This window comes from Protobothrops mucrosquamatus, unplaced genomic scaffold (assembly GCF_001527695.2).
Source record: "Protobothrops mucrosquamatus isolate PMUCROS unplaced genomic scaffold, P.Mucros_1.0 scaffold1152, whole genome shotgun sequence".
NCBI classification, from domain to species: Eukaryota; Metazoa; Chordata; class Lepidosauria; order Squamata; family Viperidae; genus Protobothrops; species Protobothrops mucrosquamatus.
Genome location: NW_015387367.1, coordinates 177,958 through 196,728, shown reverse-complemented (window position 1 = coordinate 196,728; position 18,771 = coordinate 177,958). Strand labels below are relative to the sequence as shown.

Sequence of the window (18,771 nt, the reverse complement as noted above, 5' to 3'; positions counted from 1 at the left end):
GTCAATATTTAACTGGTGCAGGGAGAAAGAATTTGTTGTGCCCCTCCAAATAAAGATTCATATTCATAGCTTGAGAAATGAGAACAGTCTACTTAGCATGTCTTGGATGTGTTCTCTGATGCAGAAAGAGTTAGGTAAAATTTACATAACTAGCAGAAAAAATATTGTGTCATCTTGTACTTTTTAAAACAATATCCTTCATTGAGAACAACACTTGCAGTGCTATTTTTGAGTTAAGTTTATTGACCACAGGAGAGAACAAAGAGCCAATTTGGTTTAGTGAGTAAGGCATCAGACTAGAAACCAGTAGGCCATGAACTCTAGTCTGCCCTTAAGCATGAAGCCAGCTGGGTGATCTTGGGTGTCCCTCCCTCTCAGCTCCAAGAAACAGGCAATGGCAAACCACTCCAAAAAAACCCTTGCAAAAAGCCTGAAACAGACTTGTCCAAGTAGTCACCAAAAACTGACTTGAAGGCAAATAACACTAATAACAACAACAACAACCACAACCATGGCAGTCTTCAAGTTTGGGCAGTGGTAATTTAGTTCATTCATCAATCTTTACTTGAAGATTGATATCTAAGCAAATTTTTGCATTTGTTATGTCACGTGACACAGTACATCCGTGTTTTCCTGAAATTAAAGTTTTACTTTCTGTTGAAATAATCTGAGTTCATTTATGCTGGCCCTTTTCTGTTTTGTACATTTGCTGGAGAAGTGTGCCATTGCATCTAATTAAATTATTATTCAATTTAATCTTTCCCTTTCCCCTCCAAATCAGCTGAACAAGTTGGAAATGTAATTGTTTAATTTATATCTTCTTAGAATGGACAATAGGAACAAAGTCTAAAAGGGTATGAAGAAAAAGAATATAAAATACAGTAGTTTAACCAGCATATCTGATTCATAATAAGATGAAAATTTGAAAAAATAGGAATCTTATCAGAAGCATTTTCTCCTTTTTTTAACATAAAGAATAAATGCAGTACTTTGTTATACTTCAACTCAGTTAAGTCAGCAAAAGCTCATACCAGATTTTTAAATGTTGGACAGTTTCAAAAGAGATTTGATATACTTAAACTGATGTCCTAGGATATGTCACCAGAATCTCTTGCCTTAGATAATAGCACCATGAAATTTAATATTATTTAGGTCAGTGATTCTCAACCTCAGCAACTTTAAGATTTGGAGATCAACTCCCAAAATTCTCCATCCATTCCCTATTAATTTTAATAATGTTTAATTAATTAAACAATTCACACTGATTTTAATTAATAATTAATTTAAAATTAACAAGTTAACAATAAAAAGATTACGCACTCCTGAGATAGATAAATTATTTTATTCAGGGAGGAAAATACACATTTCTTCCTAGGAATTAATTATCTTTGACAGTGACCTTGCTGTATATGGGAGTTGTGCCAAGCTTAAATCTGTGATTCCCCACAGTGCCATGGGGCCTGCATGCTGTTTAAGAATCTGAATAAATTAATTATTGGCACAGCTTCTGGTCCAAAAGAAAGGTTACCATTTTGGAGTCAGAATGCAAGACACTCCACACTTCATTCAACCTTCTTGTTCTGAAAATTTCCCCTGCCTGTTGCTGTCAAGATACCCCTCTTCCCCACCATTCCAAGGGATCGCTTTACTGTCCCCTCCATGTAGTGACTGGTTCCTGTTTTTAATATACCTTTCCTATAAAAAGGGAAGGAAGTTGCTGTCTTCCATGTTTTCCAATTTCCCAGCTAGTAGAAGCACATAACAGCTACTCAAAGAGCACAGAATAATAGCAGTACGGGGGCCTGCTTAGTAGTGTGAAAAAGTTAAGAAGGGTATGGCACATAGCTTGGGGAAATTGGTTTTTCTTGGCAATAAGATAAAATTAATGAAAGAGAAAAGTGGTTAAGCCTGCTAACTTTTGCCTTTCAGAATTGTACAGTCTACAATGATACCACCATGGTGTGTTATGCTCCTTCCATTAATAACCCAGTCAAGAGCCCTTCAGAACTTGGTGATCGACCAGATGAAATTGGCTTTATTATGGACAATGTCCAAGCCTTGTTGATCATCAACAGAACTAACTTTATCTATTACCCAGATCCTGTCTTTGAATCTTTGCCATCTGGTATGTTGGAGCTCAAGCCAAGTTCTCCTCTTATTCTCAAGGTAATAATTTGTTCAACTTCATTTCTGCAGGTTTTAGAAACAAATGTTCTTCTTGAGCATAGCTCCTGGTCTTATTAGACAAGTACACTGTTAGGTAGATATATTGTTGTTCAGAATTCCCAGACCCATTCAGGGAAGGCTTTGTCCATTAAGCTGGACAAAGATCCTGGTACTCACAATGTACAAGTGTAGGATTGAAATGTAATTGCTAAGAAGAGAAAAAAAAATCTTGGTTGATTCTTCCCATTACAGTGTCAAAGACAGAAGAGGGGAACCACTGTAAGTACATAATCACTCTGATCACTTACTGGTCCTTCTCCTCGTCCAAGAATAAGCTATTGAACCTATCCCTTCAGTGGTTTGATATCTTTTCTTTCAATTCCTCATACTTCCTTTTCAAAGCTGAACAAAGTGATATGAATTAAAAAGATAAGGTTGACTATAGTAGTAGCCTTCAAACTGAGAGATTGAGTTCTAGTCCATATGCATAAAAGCTGTCTGAGTAACTTTGGGCCGGTGATTGTCTCATTCCAACTCACCTCAGAGGTTTATTGTTGTGGGGAAAATAGGAGGAGAAAGGAGTATTCTGTATGTTTGTCAGATTGAGTTACTTATAAAGTAATAAAGGTGGGGTAAACATCTAAGTTAGTAAGTAAGTAAGTAAGTAAGTAAGTAAGTAAGTAAGTAAGTAAGTAAGTAAGTAAACCTGGCATGCTATTGTGCCGTGGGGTCACAAAGAGTTGAACATGATTAAGTGACAACAACAACAACAACAGCAACAACAAACAACCTACTTTTATTCTTTTTAAAGGGCCGTAACCTACTCCCACCTGCATCTGGTAATTCCCGGTTAAACTACACTGTACTCATTGGTGACACTCCGTGTGCTCTTACTGTTTCTGAAACTCAACTGCTCTGCGAGTCCCCAAACCTCACAGGACAACATAAAGTGACGGTAAGGCAAGTCAGGCCTGCCCCTGTTTTGTGCTTTTGTGTTACCTGGATAGGCTTATAATAAGCACCAAGTGCTTATTTTATTTTTTTTGCTAAAAGAATTATGAAATTACAAAGATTGCAGAATATAGGCATTGTCCTTTGAATTTTGTCACTCTTCCCTCCTTCCCTTTCCAAATATAAATTCTGCTATTTAAGGAACAATGCTGTTTATCTATTTGTAGCATATTGCTTGTTTAGTTTTTAATATTGATTGTGTGCTGTCAGTTTGGCGTTGAATTTTGGCAGCCATAGAAACAGACCTTCTCCAAGATGATTTGTCCCCAGCCTGGTCCATCAGATCTCCCCATAGTGTACCTTTCACTATTGCAAATGAATCTGTTTACCTTGCTACTATCATCCTCTTCTTTATCCTTCCACCTTTTCCAGCATCATGGATGTCTCAAGAGAACTGGGTCTTTGGCACAATATGTTCAAAATATGATAATTTCAGCCTGGTCATTTATTCCTCTAATGAGGGCTCTGTGTTAATTTGTTCTATGACCATTTGCTTCTTTTCTTGGACATTCATGGTATTTTCAGGAGTCAAAACCAAAGTTTAAAAGAGTCAATACACTTTCTGTCCTTTTACTGCACACTCCCAATTTTCATTTCCATAGATCATCGTTGGGAAGGTCATTATTACATAATTCTGAAGTTATTAGGTACAGATATGTCATAACATCCAGTATTTTTTCCAAGGCTTTCATTGCTTCTGAACCAAGTTCTTGTTTGCAGCATATATATTCCACTTAGAAATTCTTAACTGTACTTGAGGAAGGAATGCTGGAGTAATTACACAATTCAATTTTTTAAACAAAGTGGCTTAGTAGTTCCCAAATTATGATGTAGATCAGAATATAGTCACCCTTCAGATTCTTATTTGGTGATTTTGCACAATCCTTGTTTCAAAATTATCACTCAAAAATTTACATATTATACAAAACTGCATGTGTTAGAAAAGTTGCTTACAAAGGTAAACACAGTTATGCATAAGTTTAAAACAATCATAATAATGTGGCTGCTTGACAAAATTGACTTATATCTGTGTTTACGCAAAACTTAAATGGATCATAAACTTGATTTAATTTTTTTAATATTGTTGGCTTCAGAGGGAAACAGAAAAGTGTTATTTATCTCTGAATTTTTTACCTGTTCTTTCTTTGTACACAACAATTATATAAGATCAGTTTTTAGTACAACAATTCCGACTTACTCTGGAGTTCATTATAGCCTTGAATTTTCAAAAAGGACCCAAATCATTTCTTCCTCCAGGTCCCTCATCCATGTGTTATTATAATGTTATTTGAATGAGATATCAAACTTGATGTTTACTCCTTTCAGGCATCAGCAATTGCCTGCATATATCTATATCTCATCTAATCTCCTTTCTGGCAGTGTGAGACTTAACCTACAGTATCTCACCATTGTTCTTTCCTGCTCTTACATTTGCTTCCCTCTAAAGATAGCAGCCAGTGTTAGCTAGAAAATGGGCATAGTAAGGGTACCACAGACTGTAGTAATAGTGTTCTGAGTACAAAGAATCTCTGGGCTATTATTAGAATAAAAATCAATGTGACAATATTTGTAGCTCAGGGTTGACATGAGGAGTCCTTGGTGCTCTCTGCGTTTGCTTGTTTTCTTGCACAGGTTTCATTACCCAAACATCTTCAGTGCTGATGATGATATTACCTAGTTTGGGTAATGAAACATCTGCAAGAAACAAGCAAACTCAGAGAGCACCAAGAACTCTGCAAGTATATTTTTCTTCTTAGTGATAAAATATGTACAAATTAAAAGAAGGTGCCTTATCCTGCAGCGACAATAGATCTGACCACCAGTTGGAAAAGTATATGTTGATAATGTCCTTATGACAGTAGTTCTTTTCAATATTTTGAAACTGGGCAATCTCCTCAATTGCCCGATTTGAAAATATGCTCAATTTCCTCGTCTACTGAATAAATAAAAGACAGAATAAAAGTCTTCCTTTGGTGTAAGAGAGCCCCAGTTGAGATAGTATTATGTGTTTTTCTCCCTTTGTGTCTTCCAGATTAAGGCTGGGGGGTTTGAGTTCTCTCCAGGGAGTCTGCTGATCTATTCTGACAACCTGTTGACTTTGCCAGCCATTATTGGCATTGGTGGAGGAGGCGGTCTTCTCCTGCTCATCATCATAATTGTCCTTATTGCATACAAACGAAAGTCTCGAGATGCTGACCGTACCCTCAAACGTCTCCAGCTGCAAATGGACAACTTGGAATCACGTGTGGCCTTGGAATGCAAGGAAGGTGAGGGATGCTTGCTACCATTCTGTCATTTATATTGTTGTCAGTCCATTACTATAAGAAGAAAAAAAAACTACAGCTAGAAGCTCATTTCAGCGGTCCCCACTGTAGCACTGCTTTCCTTTCCATTTCCTTTGTTTTTTTTTAAAGCACCAAACATATCACATTAGTTACTGAATGAATGAATCTTCCACCATCATGGGTAGATTGAGGTTTCCTTTATGGGCCTCTGTAGCATTCTACCCAGTTTAGTTTCTGTGATTTAGTTGTTTAGATAACACTAAAACTTCTTTCCTTCAGAAGACCGACTATTAGATTTGCAGACTATAACCATGTGAAACAATCACATCAGATAGAGATTCTTTTTCCCCTGTCCACATCCTACGGTTTCAACTGGCCATAAAGCAATGCATAAGTTTAATTTAGAATTTATTTTCATTTATTTATTTTTTAATGATTAATCCATATAATGCAAAATAATTTTCTGTAACTGAAACAAGTCAAGTTTCTTCTGTAAGCTATCTGGATGATACATTATCTGGAAACCACAGAACCGTACAATTTTCAGAGAAGAAGATCAGAGTAGAAACGCAATGTTGCAAGGATATTAATCATAATGTTATGGTTCATAAATGCCCTAATTACAGGTAAAGTTATGTTACTAAACAAAAATCACAGTAACATGCTTTTTTTCATAATGTTACAGAAAATTACTGCCTATACATTCTTGGTCACTCCGCTTTTTTTCACTGAAAGACCTTTTTCATTTGTTTTTACAGTCAGTGTGGTACAGTAAATGTCAGCGTGGGTATAAGGATACTTATATTCAGATTTGCTTTGAGTGAGACAGTATTATAGCTATAATGTCAATGCTGCTAACATCGGATGTTCTTGCTTTGACAACAGATGGAAATACATTTATTTTTCTCTTTCCCTTTTAGAGTTAGATGATGCTGGGAGGGGGGATGTGGATGAGAATCCAGTTAGTCATAACAACAATGCCCAGAGCTGATAAAGATTTGGGGCTGGAGAGCTGGGGAGAAAGCCCACCTTCAAGCTAATTGGGGAATGTGATTTATGACTATTAATTGGAGGAGGGAATTGTGCTTTTCTACTTTGTGTGTGGGGGATTCAGTTTTTGGCTTTAACTATGTAGTGCCGATGCTTTGTTTCTCTAATAAAAGATTATTTGAGGTTAACAATGCCTCAAAGTTCTTTTAAAAAGTTTCATCTGTCGGAACCATGACATATAATACCTGGAGCGCAAAAATTTGGATATCTGGGATTTTGTGGCTCTATAGCATGGGTTCTCAACATTTCAAGTGCCATATCTCCCTAAAATAATAAATACAGTTCTGCAATATCTCCCTCTCCCATTAATAGAATAATTTCACTGGAGTTAAGGTTAAGTAAGAAGTAACTACACCACTTACATTTGAAATTAAATCTTTATATATCACAGAATTTTTCGAACACCGTGATTGCTATCATGCTCTTTGCCTCTTCCTAAAGCTAAAATAAATTCATTTTCCAATCATGAATCTCACAAAATCTCCTTAGCGGAAATGTGTTAAGAAAGAGAGAAGGCTGCAAAAATCCTGCCAACTGAAATGTTTCTCAATATATCCCCAAGATACATTGAGACAGATTCCTCATTTTCTTCTTTTACTTCCTTAATTTGAGCCAGTGAATGAGTCTCTTCACTGATAATTAAGGAGCCTACACGTGGCTGTTTTTAAATAGTCTTCTGGGTGATCCTTGTCAGTCTGGGAATCGACTATTATCAAACCATAACTGCCCACTGCAGACTTGTGCAGGCAAAGCAGGGAGCAAAGCTGAGACTGACTTTCAACAATCCTTCCATTTGCAAAGCAAGCCAGCAACTAGCTTGCACAAAGTGGGAGCAAAGCCTTGAGTGAGATATGTTTGTGTTCCTACTTTGCCCAATCAGAATGTAAAACGTTTTGGAATCGCCACTTAGAGTTGATCATTGCACTTTGGGCAGGGGGCTCACAACTCACAATTTGAGCACACCTGCCTTTCAGTATCTCAGCATTACTTAGAACATGAGAATGTATATTCGCTTTGAGAACAAGCTCTAAAAAATTAATGTTAGAGATGTTGCTCAACAGCTAAAACAGTACAGTAAAACAAAAAGTTATAGGTTATATATGTTGTCCTGAAAGGGATAAGAATGGATCTTTTCCACCAATATTAACAACCTACAACGTTGTTGCCAAATAACGAGTAATGATCAGATTTGTACTGCTTCCAATTTTGTTACCATGTTATATGAACAGGAATAGGAAGCAATTCACCACGATTTAAGACAAAAATCTCTAGCATGGTTTCCTCCAGGTATATTGTAATTGTAATTACCAGAATTCCCTTGTACCATTGGCCATTCTGACTGGGGAATCTGATTGGCAGGGGAGCCATCATATGGCAGGTAGGTCAATGCTGATTTAAAAAATCTAGGAACCAGGTTTATGCTGCACCTGGCATTATAGCTTTTGCAACCTCCAAAGCTTCTGTAAGCTTAGACACTGCTTTGAGGTCAGACGAGGCAATTTTATTGAAGATTTTGTTTAGTACAGTTGGAAGGAACTTAGCAAGATTTCAAGAGGAAAAGTTTTAAAGGAAGAGAGAGGTCTGCTTGTGAAAGACGTGGGTCTCTCATTATGTGACAGACAGATGCTGAGAAATTGGACAGAATACTGTTTCTGATCCTGCTGATAAAACCTAATTGCCCATTATCACCACAAGCCAAAGCCTGGGGCTGTGACCCTGCCAACTGCAAGTTGGCCCAGAAGCTGCTATAGAAGCAGACTCCTAAAATTAGATAATAAAAAAAGGAAGTTTGGGGGAAAAAAAGCCCTGTAGATAGAAATAGTGACAGAGTGATTGGAGAAGGAGGGAGGGAGTACAAGGAAAGGATTTTGCCTTGTCTTCCGTAGCTGGCAGATAAAAGGATCTGCTTTTAATTAAAAGCTGCAGAATCTTCCCTGCCTTTTCTCTTCTGTAGTCCCACTAGTTACAGATAAGATAGTGCGCCTTTCAAACTGACGGTTTGTTTTTTCTCATCAAACTGATCAGCCTGCAGCCCTCTGCCATTTCTAGCTTCCTTTTAAAGTGCCATTAATTTGATTTTTTCCCCCTGCATTCCTCTCCTCCTTCAACTAAAGTCCCCCTCCCCAGCTTTAGAACTCAAAAGCAAACAACCTGGCTTGTTGTAGGTGAATTTAAAGCTGTAGGGTGTGCCCTATTTTTCTTGTGAACAACCCAGACAAAAACTATATTCCTACAGAAGAGAATATCTGTAGCTCAAAGTTGAACTGTGGAGTCTTTGGTGCCCTCTGAACTTAATAATTTGCTTGCAGACATTTCATTACACCCAACTAAGTAATATCAGTGCGAATCAGGGCCAGGTTTCCTCCTCGTTTACATAACAGGGCAACCTACTGTATATAAACAGGAAGCAAATCCCACTGATGATATTACCTAGTTGGGAATTGAAACATCTGCAAGCAAACAATTAGGTTCAGAGACCACCAAGGGCTCCATAAGTACTTTATCACCGAATGGTTGTTCCATTTGAAAGATGGGAAAGAAGAGGAGAGAATCACTTTTCCTTTGTCTAGTTCAGTGGTGGCGAACCTATGGCACGCATGCCAGAGGCGGCACTCAGAGCCCTCTCTGTGGGCACTTCTCTGAACTGCTGGTGGTGGGCTGCAAAGCCCCAGAGTGTGCCAGTCGAGGGGCCGGCAGGCTGTGGCTGCTGACAGACACTGTCGGCCCCCATGCGCTCGCTGGCCTCTGTGTGCGGGGGCCGATGGTGTCAGGCAGCAGCTGCCCCGGCCCCTGCCTTGCCTTGCCTTGCCCTGAGATAATGGCAGCCCTGTCCTGCCTCACCTCACCCCACAGGATGAGCCTCCTACCCACCACACCACCTGCCAGAGAACCCCTGGATCTCCCCCAACCCTGCCTGGCCCCCACAGGCCTCCCTCCCCATGAGCAACATCGAGGTGACCATGCCCACCTTGGCCACACCCACCCAGTCTGCCATGACCACCACAGCCACACCCACCCAGTGGGCCACACCCACCTGGCACCCGGTGATAAATAAGTGGGTTTTGGGTTGCAGTTTGGGCACTCGGTCTCTAAAAGGTTCGCCATCACTGGTCTAGTTAGTCTAGTCTTCCTTAAAGAAAAAATCTGCCTTGATTTTTTTTTAGTACCTTTTTGTATATAAGTTCAAGTCAAAGTTCACACTGAAGTATTAGTCCAGGTCTACCACTTTATTCTTCAGTGTCAGAATGCTAAGCTATTTTCATTGAAGAAATACCTACTGGTTGAGTTTTGGGAACATGAACCCTCTAGGTTCTCTTTTCATATTTAAGTAAGTTATGATGCCATTTTAATGAATTAATTATATTTCCACTTTAAATAATATTTTAGCTGACAGTACAATTGGTACTATTAGTCCATTGAGTTCTTGAAAGGAAGCTTTATCTGGGCACCTTTTTTAATCTGCTGTTTCCTCCCCAGCTTTTGCTGAGCTGCAGACTGATATCCATGAGCTGACCAATGACTTGGATGGGGCTGGCATCCCCTTTTTGGATTATTGCACCTACGCCATGAGAGTCCTCTTTCCAGGAATAGAAGACCATCCTGTCCTGAAAGAAATGGAGGTGTGGTAATGGGTGTATGTGTGTCTGCTTGGGTAACCTTTAATGTTGCATTAAGTTCTTATGCTTTGTGGGGTTAGGCCTTGAGGAAGAAGGATTTGTTTGTGGTTTTTTGCTGCAGCACTTCTCTCTTATAATACATCTATACTCTTATTTTTTTTGTGTGTGTTATTTGTGTCTATTGATGTTTCTCTGCTTTAGGATATTGGTTTAGACTAACCTGAATGATCTCAAAATCATCAATATCCCATGATTCTTAATTTCCCATTACCCATAAAGATTTGCTAAAGAAGGTACATTCAAGATGTTGATTCTTAAACAAGCTTAAGGGATTGCCTGCTTTAGAAGCCAAGTAGTGTGGATGTTGGTGAGATAACTATAATATTCTCACCAAGGAAGGTTGTTCATAATGTTCCATAATATATCCATACTTTGAAAAGACTAATCTGACAGTGTTTCTTAAATGCTGGATCCAATCATAGGCATTTTTGTATTCGGTGGAGGTAGGTATTATAAAACCCTCACAGAGAATATGCCAATATTGGATCAATCAACTCTAAAAGTCTTCCAGGGGTTTCAAACTGCAAGTTCTTGAACCCTAGCCCTCACTTCCAGGGACATGATTTATGACTTTTATGATCAAACATCCATGTGATAGCAGATTTTGGCTTCTGCATTTATAGCTGGTTCGAAGATAAAAACATGATTTTTGTGGAGCACTTTTTCAGGGATTCTCCTCTTTCTATAAAATATGGCACATAAGGACTTTGCAAACATGACAAACATCTTGTCAAGGAAGCCATTTAGTTTTACTGAAAGAGCTGAATATTGGAGAAATTGACATGAGCCATGGTAAATTGACATGAGCCATGGTGTCTTGCATAAAATTTGAACCCCCTCCCTTCCAACAGTCATGACTGAACCATCACTAAATCACTCCTGCTATTGCTTTATTTTTGTATTCCTTCTATACTGCGGAGCATGGAGACTAATTCAGTCATTATTGCCTTAATTGTAATGAGAATAAGAAGTATCAGTTCTACAGACAGCACTGCTTGATAGCAACTTGGAGAATTGAGGAGCATCTTTTAAAAATGTTAATAGGTAGGTCAAATAGGGTAAGCAAAGAGGGAGCCATAGGAAAGCATTAAGTGGATCATAAAGTTGTTACTAAGGTCAGTTCAAGTAGTAAGATTTTAAGCAAAGAGTAAGAGAATGAAAATTAGTTGAAGGCAGAGAACAACAGAAGCCTCTTGCTGACAGCAGAATCTAATTGAAAAGTGGCACAATAAAAAGCAGTTAAATTTTAAAAATCATTCAAGTAGATGTTGTCCTATTATGGTGTTGTCCAGAGCAGTGCTTCTATGACATGGCTTCTACTGCACTGTCCATCAGTCTCCTTTGTGAAATTACAATATGTAGTTCTTTCTAGTTGTATTGTCTAAGAATAAGCTTTGAGTGTTTGTGGATTTTTGCTACTTTGAGCAGATGTTTTGTTTGTTTGTTCTTTGGAAGGCATGGATTGCTGAGCTGTTCTTTGCCTCTGGATTTCACTAACCAATCCATTTAGAATTCTCTCTAAATGATTTCTCATTAATTAGAGATTGTCTAAAAAGTAAAATATCATGCATAATATCATTTTATTTGTTTATTTATTTGTTTATTTTCCTAGACAGGACTCAGAAAATTTTCAAAATTTATTACAAAATATTAAAGGGTAAATGCTGTGAATACTGAGAGCCAATGTGATGTTGTGGTTAAGGTGCTGGATTAAAAACATGAGACCCAGGTTCTAGTCCTTCCTAAGTCATGGAAGCCAGTGACTTTGTTTATTTGGTTTATCTGTTTCTTTGGGCCATTCTCCCTCTTTTAGCCCTAGACCAGGAAGTCGAAAATCATCTATCTACCAATTGATCCTGGATCATCATGGTAGATTACATTTGTTAACCTTCAGAAAAGAAGCCTTCATTTGCAGTGGACTATATTGGATTAATAATTGCAGTAACAATTGCAACTATGAATACACCAGGTGATTATTAGAGGATAAATGCAAGTTTCTGTAGTGTAGGAGCATGACCTTGCTTTCTTCTGACACTTGGGGAATCCTTAGAAGACCTTTTCTTGAAGATCTTGACAGGAAAGAGACTGCCATAAATAGTTAAGTCTATTAGAGTTTTAAGGGTTTGTATATCACTATTATTTTTTTCCCTTAAAAATTGTACAAAAAGCAGTTGAAGGCAAAATACATTAATTTCATTTACAATTAGTCAAAAAAATCTATATAATTTAAACTCAAAAGAAATTTTAAAAAGGAAAAATTACATACAATTTCAGTTTTTCTACAATATCAAAAGCAGTAGAATTGCCTTTATAAAATCATTGCAATTAATTTTTGAGCAACAAATTAAACTGAGACTATACTGGATAATATTGTCCCTTTTTTTCCTCCAATGCTAGCCATTTCAAAGGCTGAGAAGCACATTTCTCTATAGACTGTCAGGACACAATTCAGAAAAAGGGACTAGAATATTGCAAAATGTGCTCCCAAAGTCAATCCTACAATGACTGATGGTACCAAAAATCTAACAGGGCTAGGCCAACTCCATATCTGGCTTTTGATGAAGATAGTTCACCAAGAGTACCACAGCTGCTTCAGTACTGTACAGTATTCTACCCAGTATTGGGTCCAGATAATTATCCAGACACACCTGGAGCTGCAGTGCTACCTCCTGTTAGCTATTTTAATTTTATTTTAATCAACTAGTAGGGGCAAGCTGAATAAGCACATGGTACCCATAATTCTCTACACACTCTGCCTACATCCTTCAGATCTACAAGCTGGAAAGAATCTAAGATAACAGGATAAGCAGCTGCCAAAGTTACCTCCTTTTGACTTGCTCTATCCCTGAAGTCCCAGTTGAGATAGATCTAATTAATTTTCTCTGGAAAGAACAATGCAAATTATTTACTGGGAGTTACTTGGTATTCTGGCTCCTCCTACTCCTAAATCTTGCTAAAGGGGATGCCTCACAGTATGAAAAGCAATGAAAACAAGAAATAAATATCCCTTGCTGCTTCAGTTGTTATAGGTTAGGCCTCCAGTTAGACCACACTCTGTTCAGCTTGATAAGTTAAGATTTCCTCTAGGGCCAGAGTTTTAACAAACAAGGTAGAAAAGTCATAAGCATATTCACATGACAATCCAGATCTACCTATTGTCTGCTTTGAATTATTTATTTAATCCTCTACCCATATAAAAGTTTACATCAGCCACCTTTCTAGGTTAAGATAGTGATATGTCCTTGATAATGGAGTCATAAAGTGCCTTTGCCTTAAGGTTGTCAACTCCAGACAAATGCAGTCAGATTGCCAGCTCCAAGCATAGGCTAGTATACACTGTGCTCTATAAATGGGGACAAATTGATTGGGAAATGTCCATAATTTCAAAGAAGGATATAAAATGCTGAGCTTTTGGGAAAGGGAAATCTCACCATGATTATCTTTGTATTTTTTATAGTTCTTAATATTTGTTTGGTCCAGAATGGCTATTACAGAAATTATGCTAGATTGCTTGTATTTATTGGCTCTGGCTTCTTAAGTTTCCATTTAAACTGAAAATATATATTATAGTACTATATATATATAGTACTTTTCCTTGACAATGATAGTTACTGACAGTCTGTTATTTTATAACAGTTGAACTGAGGATCATTCTATGATGAAGAGTGGTGGGAAATCCAGAACAAACAGAAGTAAATTGTTCACTCAATATTTTGCTAAATTAAGGAGTTTGTTCCCATGAAATGAGACGAGCCTTGTCATCTTTGCAAGGATATTATGTAAAATCTATAAAAGAATAGGTTATTAGTCACTATTGGTCATTATGACTCAATATAATATTGAGCAGGCTTGGTGTGGTGAAAACCAGTTGCTCTGAACATGAGCAAGCAAATAAGAACAATTGCTGTTATGTATGTTCTGCTGATGTACTTCTCAGATGCATCTGTCTCCCCATTGATGGGAAGCCAGAGGCAGGATCAGAGAGAGAGACTCTCATTCAGCTATTTGGTTCTTAATAAAAGTGTTGAGATGCTTCCATAGGATACATTTCCACGTGCTACTCAGAAAAAGCTTTGGGTCATAACTGACATTAATACAGGTAGTCCTCGGCTTACTGTATATACATTTATTTAGTGACCATTTGAAGTTACAGTGGCACTAAAAAAAGTGATATGATGGGTCCTCACACCTACGGCCATCACAGGATCCCCACAGTCACATGATTAAAATTCTGACCTTGGCAACTGGCATGTATTTATGACAGTGGCCACATCCTGGGGTCATGGGATCGCTGTTTGCAACCTTCCCAGGCCAGCTTCTGGCAAGCAAAGACAATGGGGAAAAGCCTGATTTGCTTAACGGCCACATGATTCACTTAACTACAGTAATTTAACTTAACAACCGTGGCAGAAAAGGTCATAAAAGTGGGTGTGACTCACTTAACAACTGTTTTGCTTAGCAGTAGAAATTCTGAGCCCAACTGTAGTCTTAAGTCAAGAACTACCTTTATCATTGTTGATCCTTGTATCATTGCTACTGTCCTGTACTGCAGCACTTAGCTGATTTGGTTGGATTTGTTCGGGATGGGATTAATTTCTAGCACATTTCCCTGATATCCTCAAACTCCTAATTCCCTGTTTCACCCAACCCATTACTCTCTTTTCCCCAGCCTTTATGGTGTTCCCTTAATTTAGCTCAAACTGCATCACATTTTCCTGTCAAGAGCAAAGTTGCTCTGGATAGGAAGAATGAAGGATGCCCTTATCATCCCCTCAACTGCTGACCTCTCAGATTTGATTTGGCTTTTGGAATATAGCACATTTAGTGGTAATCATATCTAGGAAACAATGGAGTTATTAATTACAGAGAACTGATGCTTTTCAGTATACATATAAAGTCTGCATATTATAGTCAAGCACAATCAATGCTTCTGTTATCAATTTTTATCATATTACATGCAGACTTTCCACCCTGCTTTGCACATTGTTCCTCTGGTTTGAAAACCAACTTTTATTTATGCACTGACATGGGTGCATATCTGTATTTGTCCAGCATCCTGTCACTGTGTATAAACATACACATGTACCCACAAACATACTCTCTACCCAAATGTAGGCAAAAGTTGGAAGGGATCGTATATAGGTCATGTAGTCCAATTCCTGTTCAGTTTAGGAATCCACTAAATAATTTTTGACAGGAGATCACCCATCCCCTTTAATTACAAGGTGTCTTTAAATATTTTAGGTAGATTGTTTGACTGCTAAACAGCTTTTATTGCAAGAGAATTTTTTCTTATATTCAACCTTAATCTCATTTCTTTCTGTTTTCAGTTCAACACTATTTGTGCTGCTTTCAATTCAACACAGAATAGATCTTGCATCTAATAAACTTTTAGACATTTATAGATGGTAATCAATCCCTTCTCTTTTCCAAGCTAAGCATATCTAACCCTTCTAAGAGTTTCCAGATCCCATATCATCTTGGTAGCTTTCTTCTGAATTCATTTCAGCTTCTCTACATCCTTGTCTAAACATCAGAGAACTGAAGAACCGTTATATCCTGTTTCTGGATGCAAAGATTCAGTTAACACAGCCCAAGTTAGTATAGGCCGTCTTAGTTGCTGCATCACACTAGTACTTCTAGATCATTTTCATATGTGATGCATCGAGGCATAACATCAAGCCCATACCTATGTATTTCATTTTCCTACCTGTAGCATACTAGCCACAGTTGAACATGTATTTTCTTGATGTATTTGTCTCAATTTTCAAACTATAATTTTAATTGTGATTTTGGTCTATAAGGTATTAGTCTCCAGCTTGGTGTCATCTGTACAGTAAACTGAATAAGCATAAATTGCTGGATTCTTTAGAGCATTTGTAAATTGTTGCATGGTATGGGACCAAGCAGAGCACCCTGGGAAATTCCTACTTTGTATTTCCCTCTAGAACAATACAAATCCATTTAAGTGTGATTTTTCGTCTGTGATTCTTCAGCCAGTTGAAAATCCACCAAAGTATAGTACTGTTAAATATACATTTATCTGTCTTGTCCAGAAGAATATAATGAGAAGCCTTGTTCACAGTGCTCTTTATTAGTTTACCAGAGTAATCACTCTGTCATTAAAAAAAGATAAATTTAATCTGAAATGACTTGTTGACAATCCCATGCTGGCTCCTAATAATGGTAGCATTATTTTCTAAAAACTCGCAGACACAGTGCTTGATAATCTGTTCTAATGCCTTTCTCGTAAAGGGTCCACTCCTCCCTCTAGCCCTTCTCTGATACCAAGTTGGTCTTTCTCCAACCTTCTGGCACCTTACCAGTTCTGTAGGAGTTTGTAAAGATTACAGTAACAGGTTTTATCACCCCTGCCAGTTCATTTATCATGTAGAAATATAATTCAAATGACTCTGAAGTCTTGAGTTTCTTCAAGATGAGTTCTTAATATACTTTTCACTCTTACACAGAACTGTTACACAGTTATGCATTCTTCCTAATTTCCTTTATTACTCCATCACTTTCCCCATGTAAAAGACCATAATAAAGTCTTTTATTATGAACATACTCTAAACTTCCCTTCCAATCATGATTTCCATTCCTCCTAAGCCCTATCTCATTCTGAGTCTTAGTTTGAATGAAATAGAAAAATGATGATTTCGTTCTTCAACTTTGAGCTATCAGTTTTTCATTGTCTTTAGTTAACAGCCCCATTTCCTTTTCCTAAACATCTCCTTTTTGTTTTTCATCTTGTTGGACAGTTTTCTGTTCTTTTATATCCAGTTCTTAAAGCTTTTCTCCTTTTCAGGGATCTTATTTGTCCCTGTCCTATTGTGTTTTTTTCTGGATTCCCTTTACCTCTTTGACCCAAAGGTGCTTTTTCAAAAGACAACTGGACTTTCTTTGTTTTTCCTTGGAGGTGTTTTGCTTGTCATCCAAGAAGCTTCTTTAGTTCTGGCTGAATGGTGGAGAATGGAGGATTTATATTCCTGCATTATTATATTCCTTCCATTCTCCATCAATCAGTCAGAACTGAAGAAGCTTCTTGGATGAGAAGTGAAACATCTTCAAGGAAAAAATAAAGAAACTCCAGTTGCCTTTTGGGAGTAGCTTTGGGACCACCATGATCTGGATGACTGAGAATCTCCATAGACATGTACCGCTTTGACTTTTTTGGATTTCAAGCTATGGTGCCCAACTTTTTTTTGAGTTCTTTAAAATCTGTTTTCCTGATGTTCATGACATGTGACTGCCTTCTCTACATCCCCTAATTACCTTGTACTCCATCTGGACATGGTTGCTTTCCTTCAGGGCTTGACACTTTTGATCTATCCATCATTCCTTCCTGTTGGTCAGGATTAGGTCTAGAATAGCTGACCCTTTGTTTCTTTTTACCCTGTCTGAAAAATGAGCCTTCAGCAAGAGAAAGAAGAAATCTGTGGATACTTCCACTTTGTAGCTGAGTTAGTTTTCTAGCAAATAGCAGGTTAATTGAAGTTTCCCATTGTACTCTAAGCTACCTTCTTGAAGAATTGGTAAATTGAGTTAGGAAAGCATTGTTCTTATCTTCTGCCTGTAGTCAACTTCTGCTTAAATTCCCACAATGATACTTTATTTGTTACTGCTTTACATTTTTTTTTCAAATAATTTGAATGGATTTCTCTATCTTGTTTGAGAATTACAGTAGTTGAAGTCTAGAAAATTGAAAGGGCACCACATCAGGGAAGACAGTATTAAGACAAAATCTACCTTTTGTGCACAGCATTTCAGATGGAATGTAAGAACAAATACATGGTTTGTGTAATGCTTACAACTTTTGTTTAAAAAAGAAAGTGATCTATCTTTTGGTTGTAGAGATTACTTTTTTAAAAATCTTGCAAATAACCTTAATTTTTAAGAGAAGTTTATGACCCTTGTTCTCATTGCTTTCAGTAATGCCTTTTATTTCTCCGTTCATACTGATTACATCATTATTTGTTAACCAAATCAAAAATTCAGGCATTGTTTTAAAAATAAAGCATGGCCATTGCAGGTATTGAAAAGTAAGTACATTTGCTTACGGATTTGATTGAATTGGCCAATTTTGTTTAGCAAATAATATTTTTTTTTCTAACTGTAAACATGCAGAAAAATCCTGAGCTCAGGTATGGAAATATAATAATACTACTAATACTAATACTAATAGTAATAGTAATAGTAATACTAATACTAATACTAACACTAACACTAACACTAATACTAATAATAATAAAGTTGGAAGGGACCTTGGATGTCATTTAGTCCAACCCCCTGCTCAGGTAGGAAACCCTATACCATTTCAGACAAATGGCTGTCCAGTCTCTTCTTAAAAACTTCCAGTGTTGGAGCATTCACCGCTTCTGAAGGCAGGTTGTTCTACTGGTTAATTGTTCTAACTGTCAGGAAGTTTCTCCTTAGTTCTAGGTTGCTTCTCTCTTTGGTTAGTTTCCATCCGTTGCTTCTTGTCCTGCCTTCAGGTGCTTTGGAGAATAGCTTGATTCCCTCTTCTTTGTGGCAGCCCTTGAGATATTGGAACACTGCTATCATGTCACCCCTTATCCTTC

The 18,771-nt window shown here is 37.5% G+C and overlaps 1 protein-coding gene across 1 annotated transcript in view; it reads left to right on the top strand.

The window, feature by feature from the left end:
* PLXNA1 (plexin A1) overlaps window positions 1-18,771 on the top strand; it is a 113,671-nt gene that overhangs the window by 50,756 nt on the left and 44,144 nt on the right. The window contains exons 10-13 of the mRNA XM_029284973.1: window positions 1,930-2,166; window positions 2,978-3,121; window positions 5,210-5,444; window positions 9,990-10,132. Coding sequence (XP_029140806.1) covers window positions 1,930-2,166; window positions 2,978-3,121; window positions 5,210-5,444; window positions 9,990-10,132 — 759 coding nt within the window. The remainder of the gene's footprint in view (window positions 1-1,929; window positions 2,167-2,977; window positions 3,122-5,209; window positions 5,445-9,989; window positions 10,133-18,771) is intronic.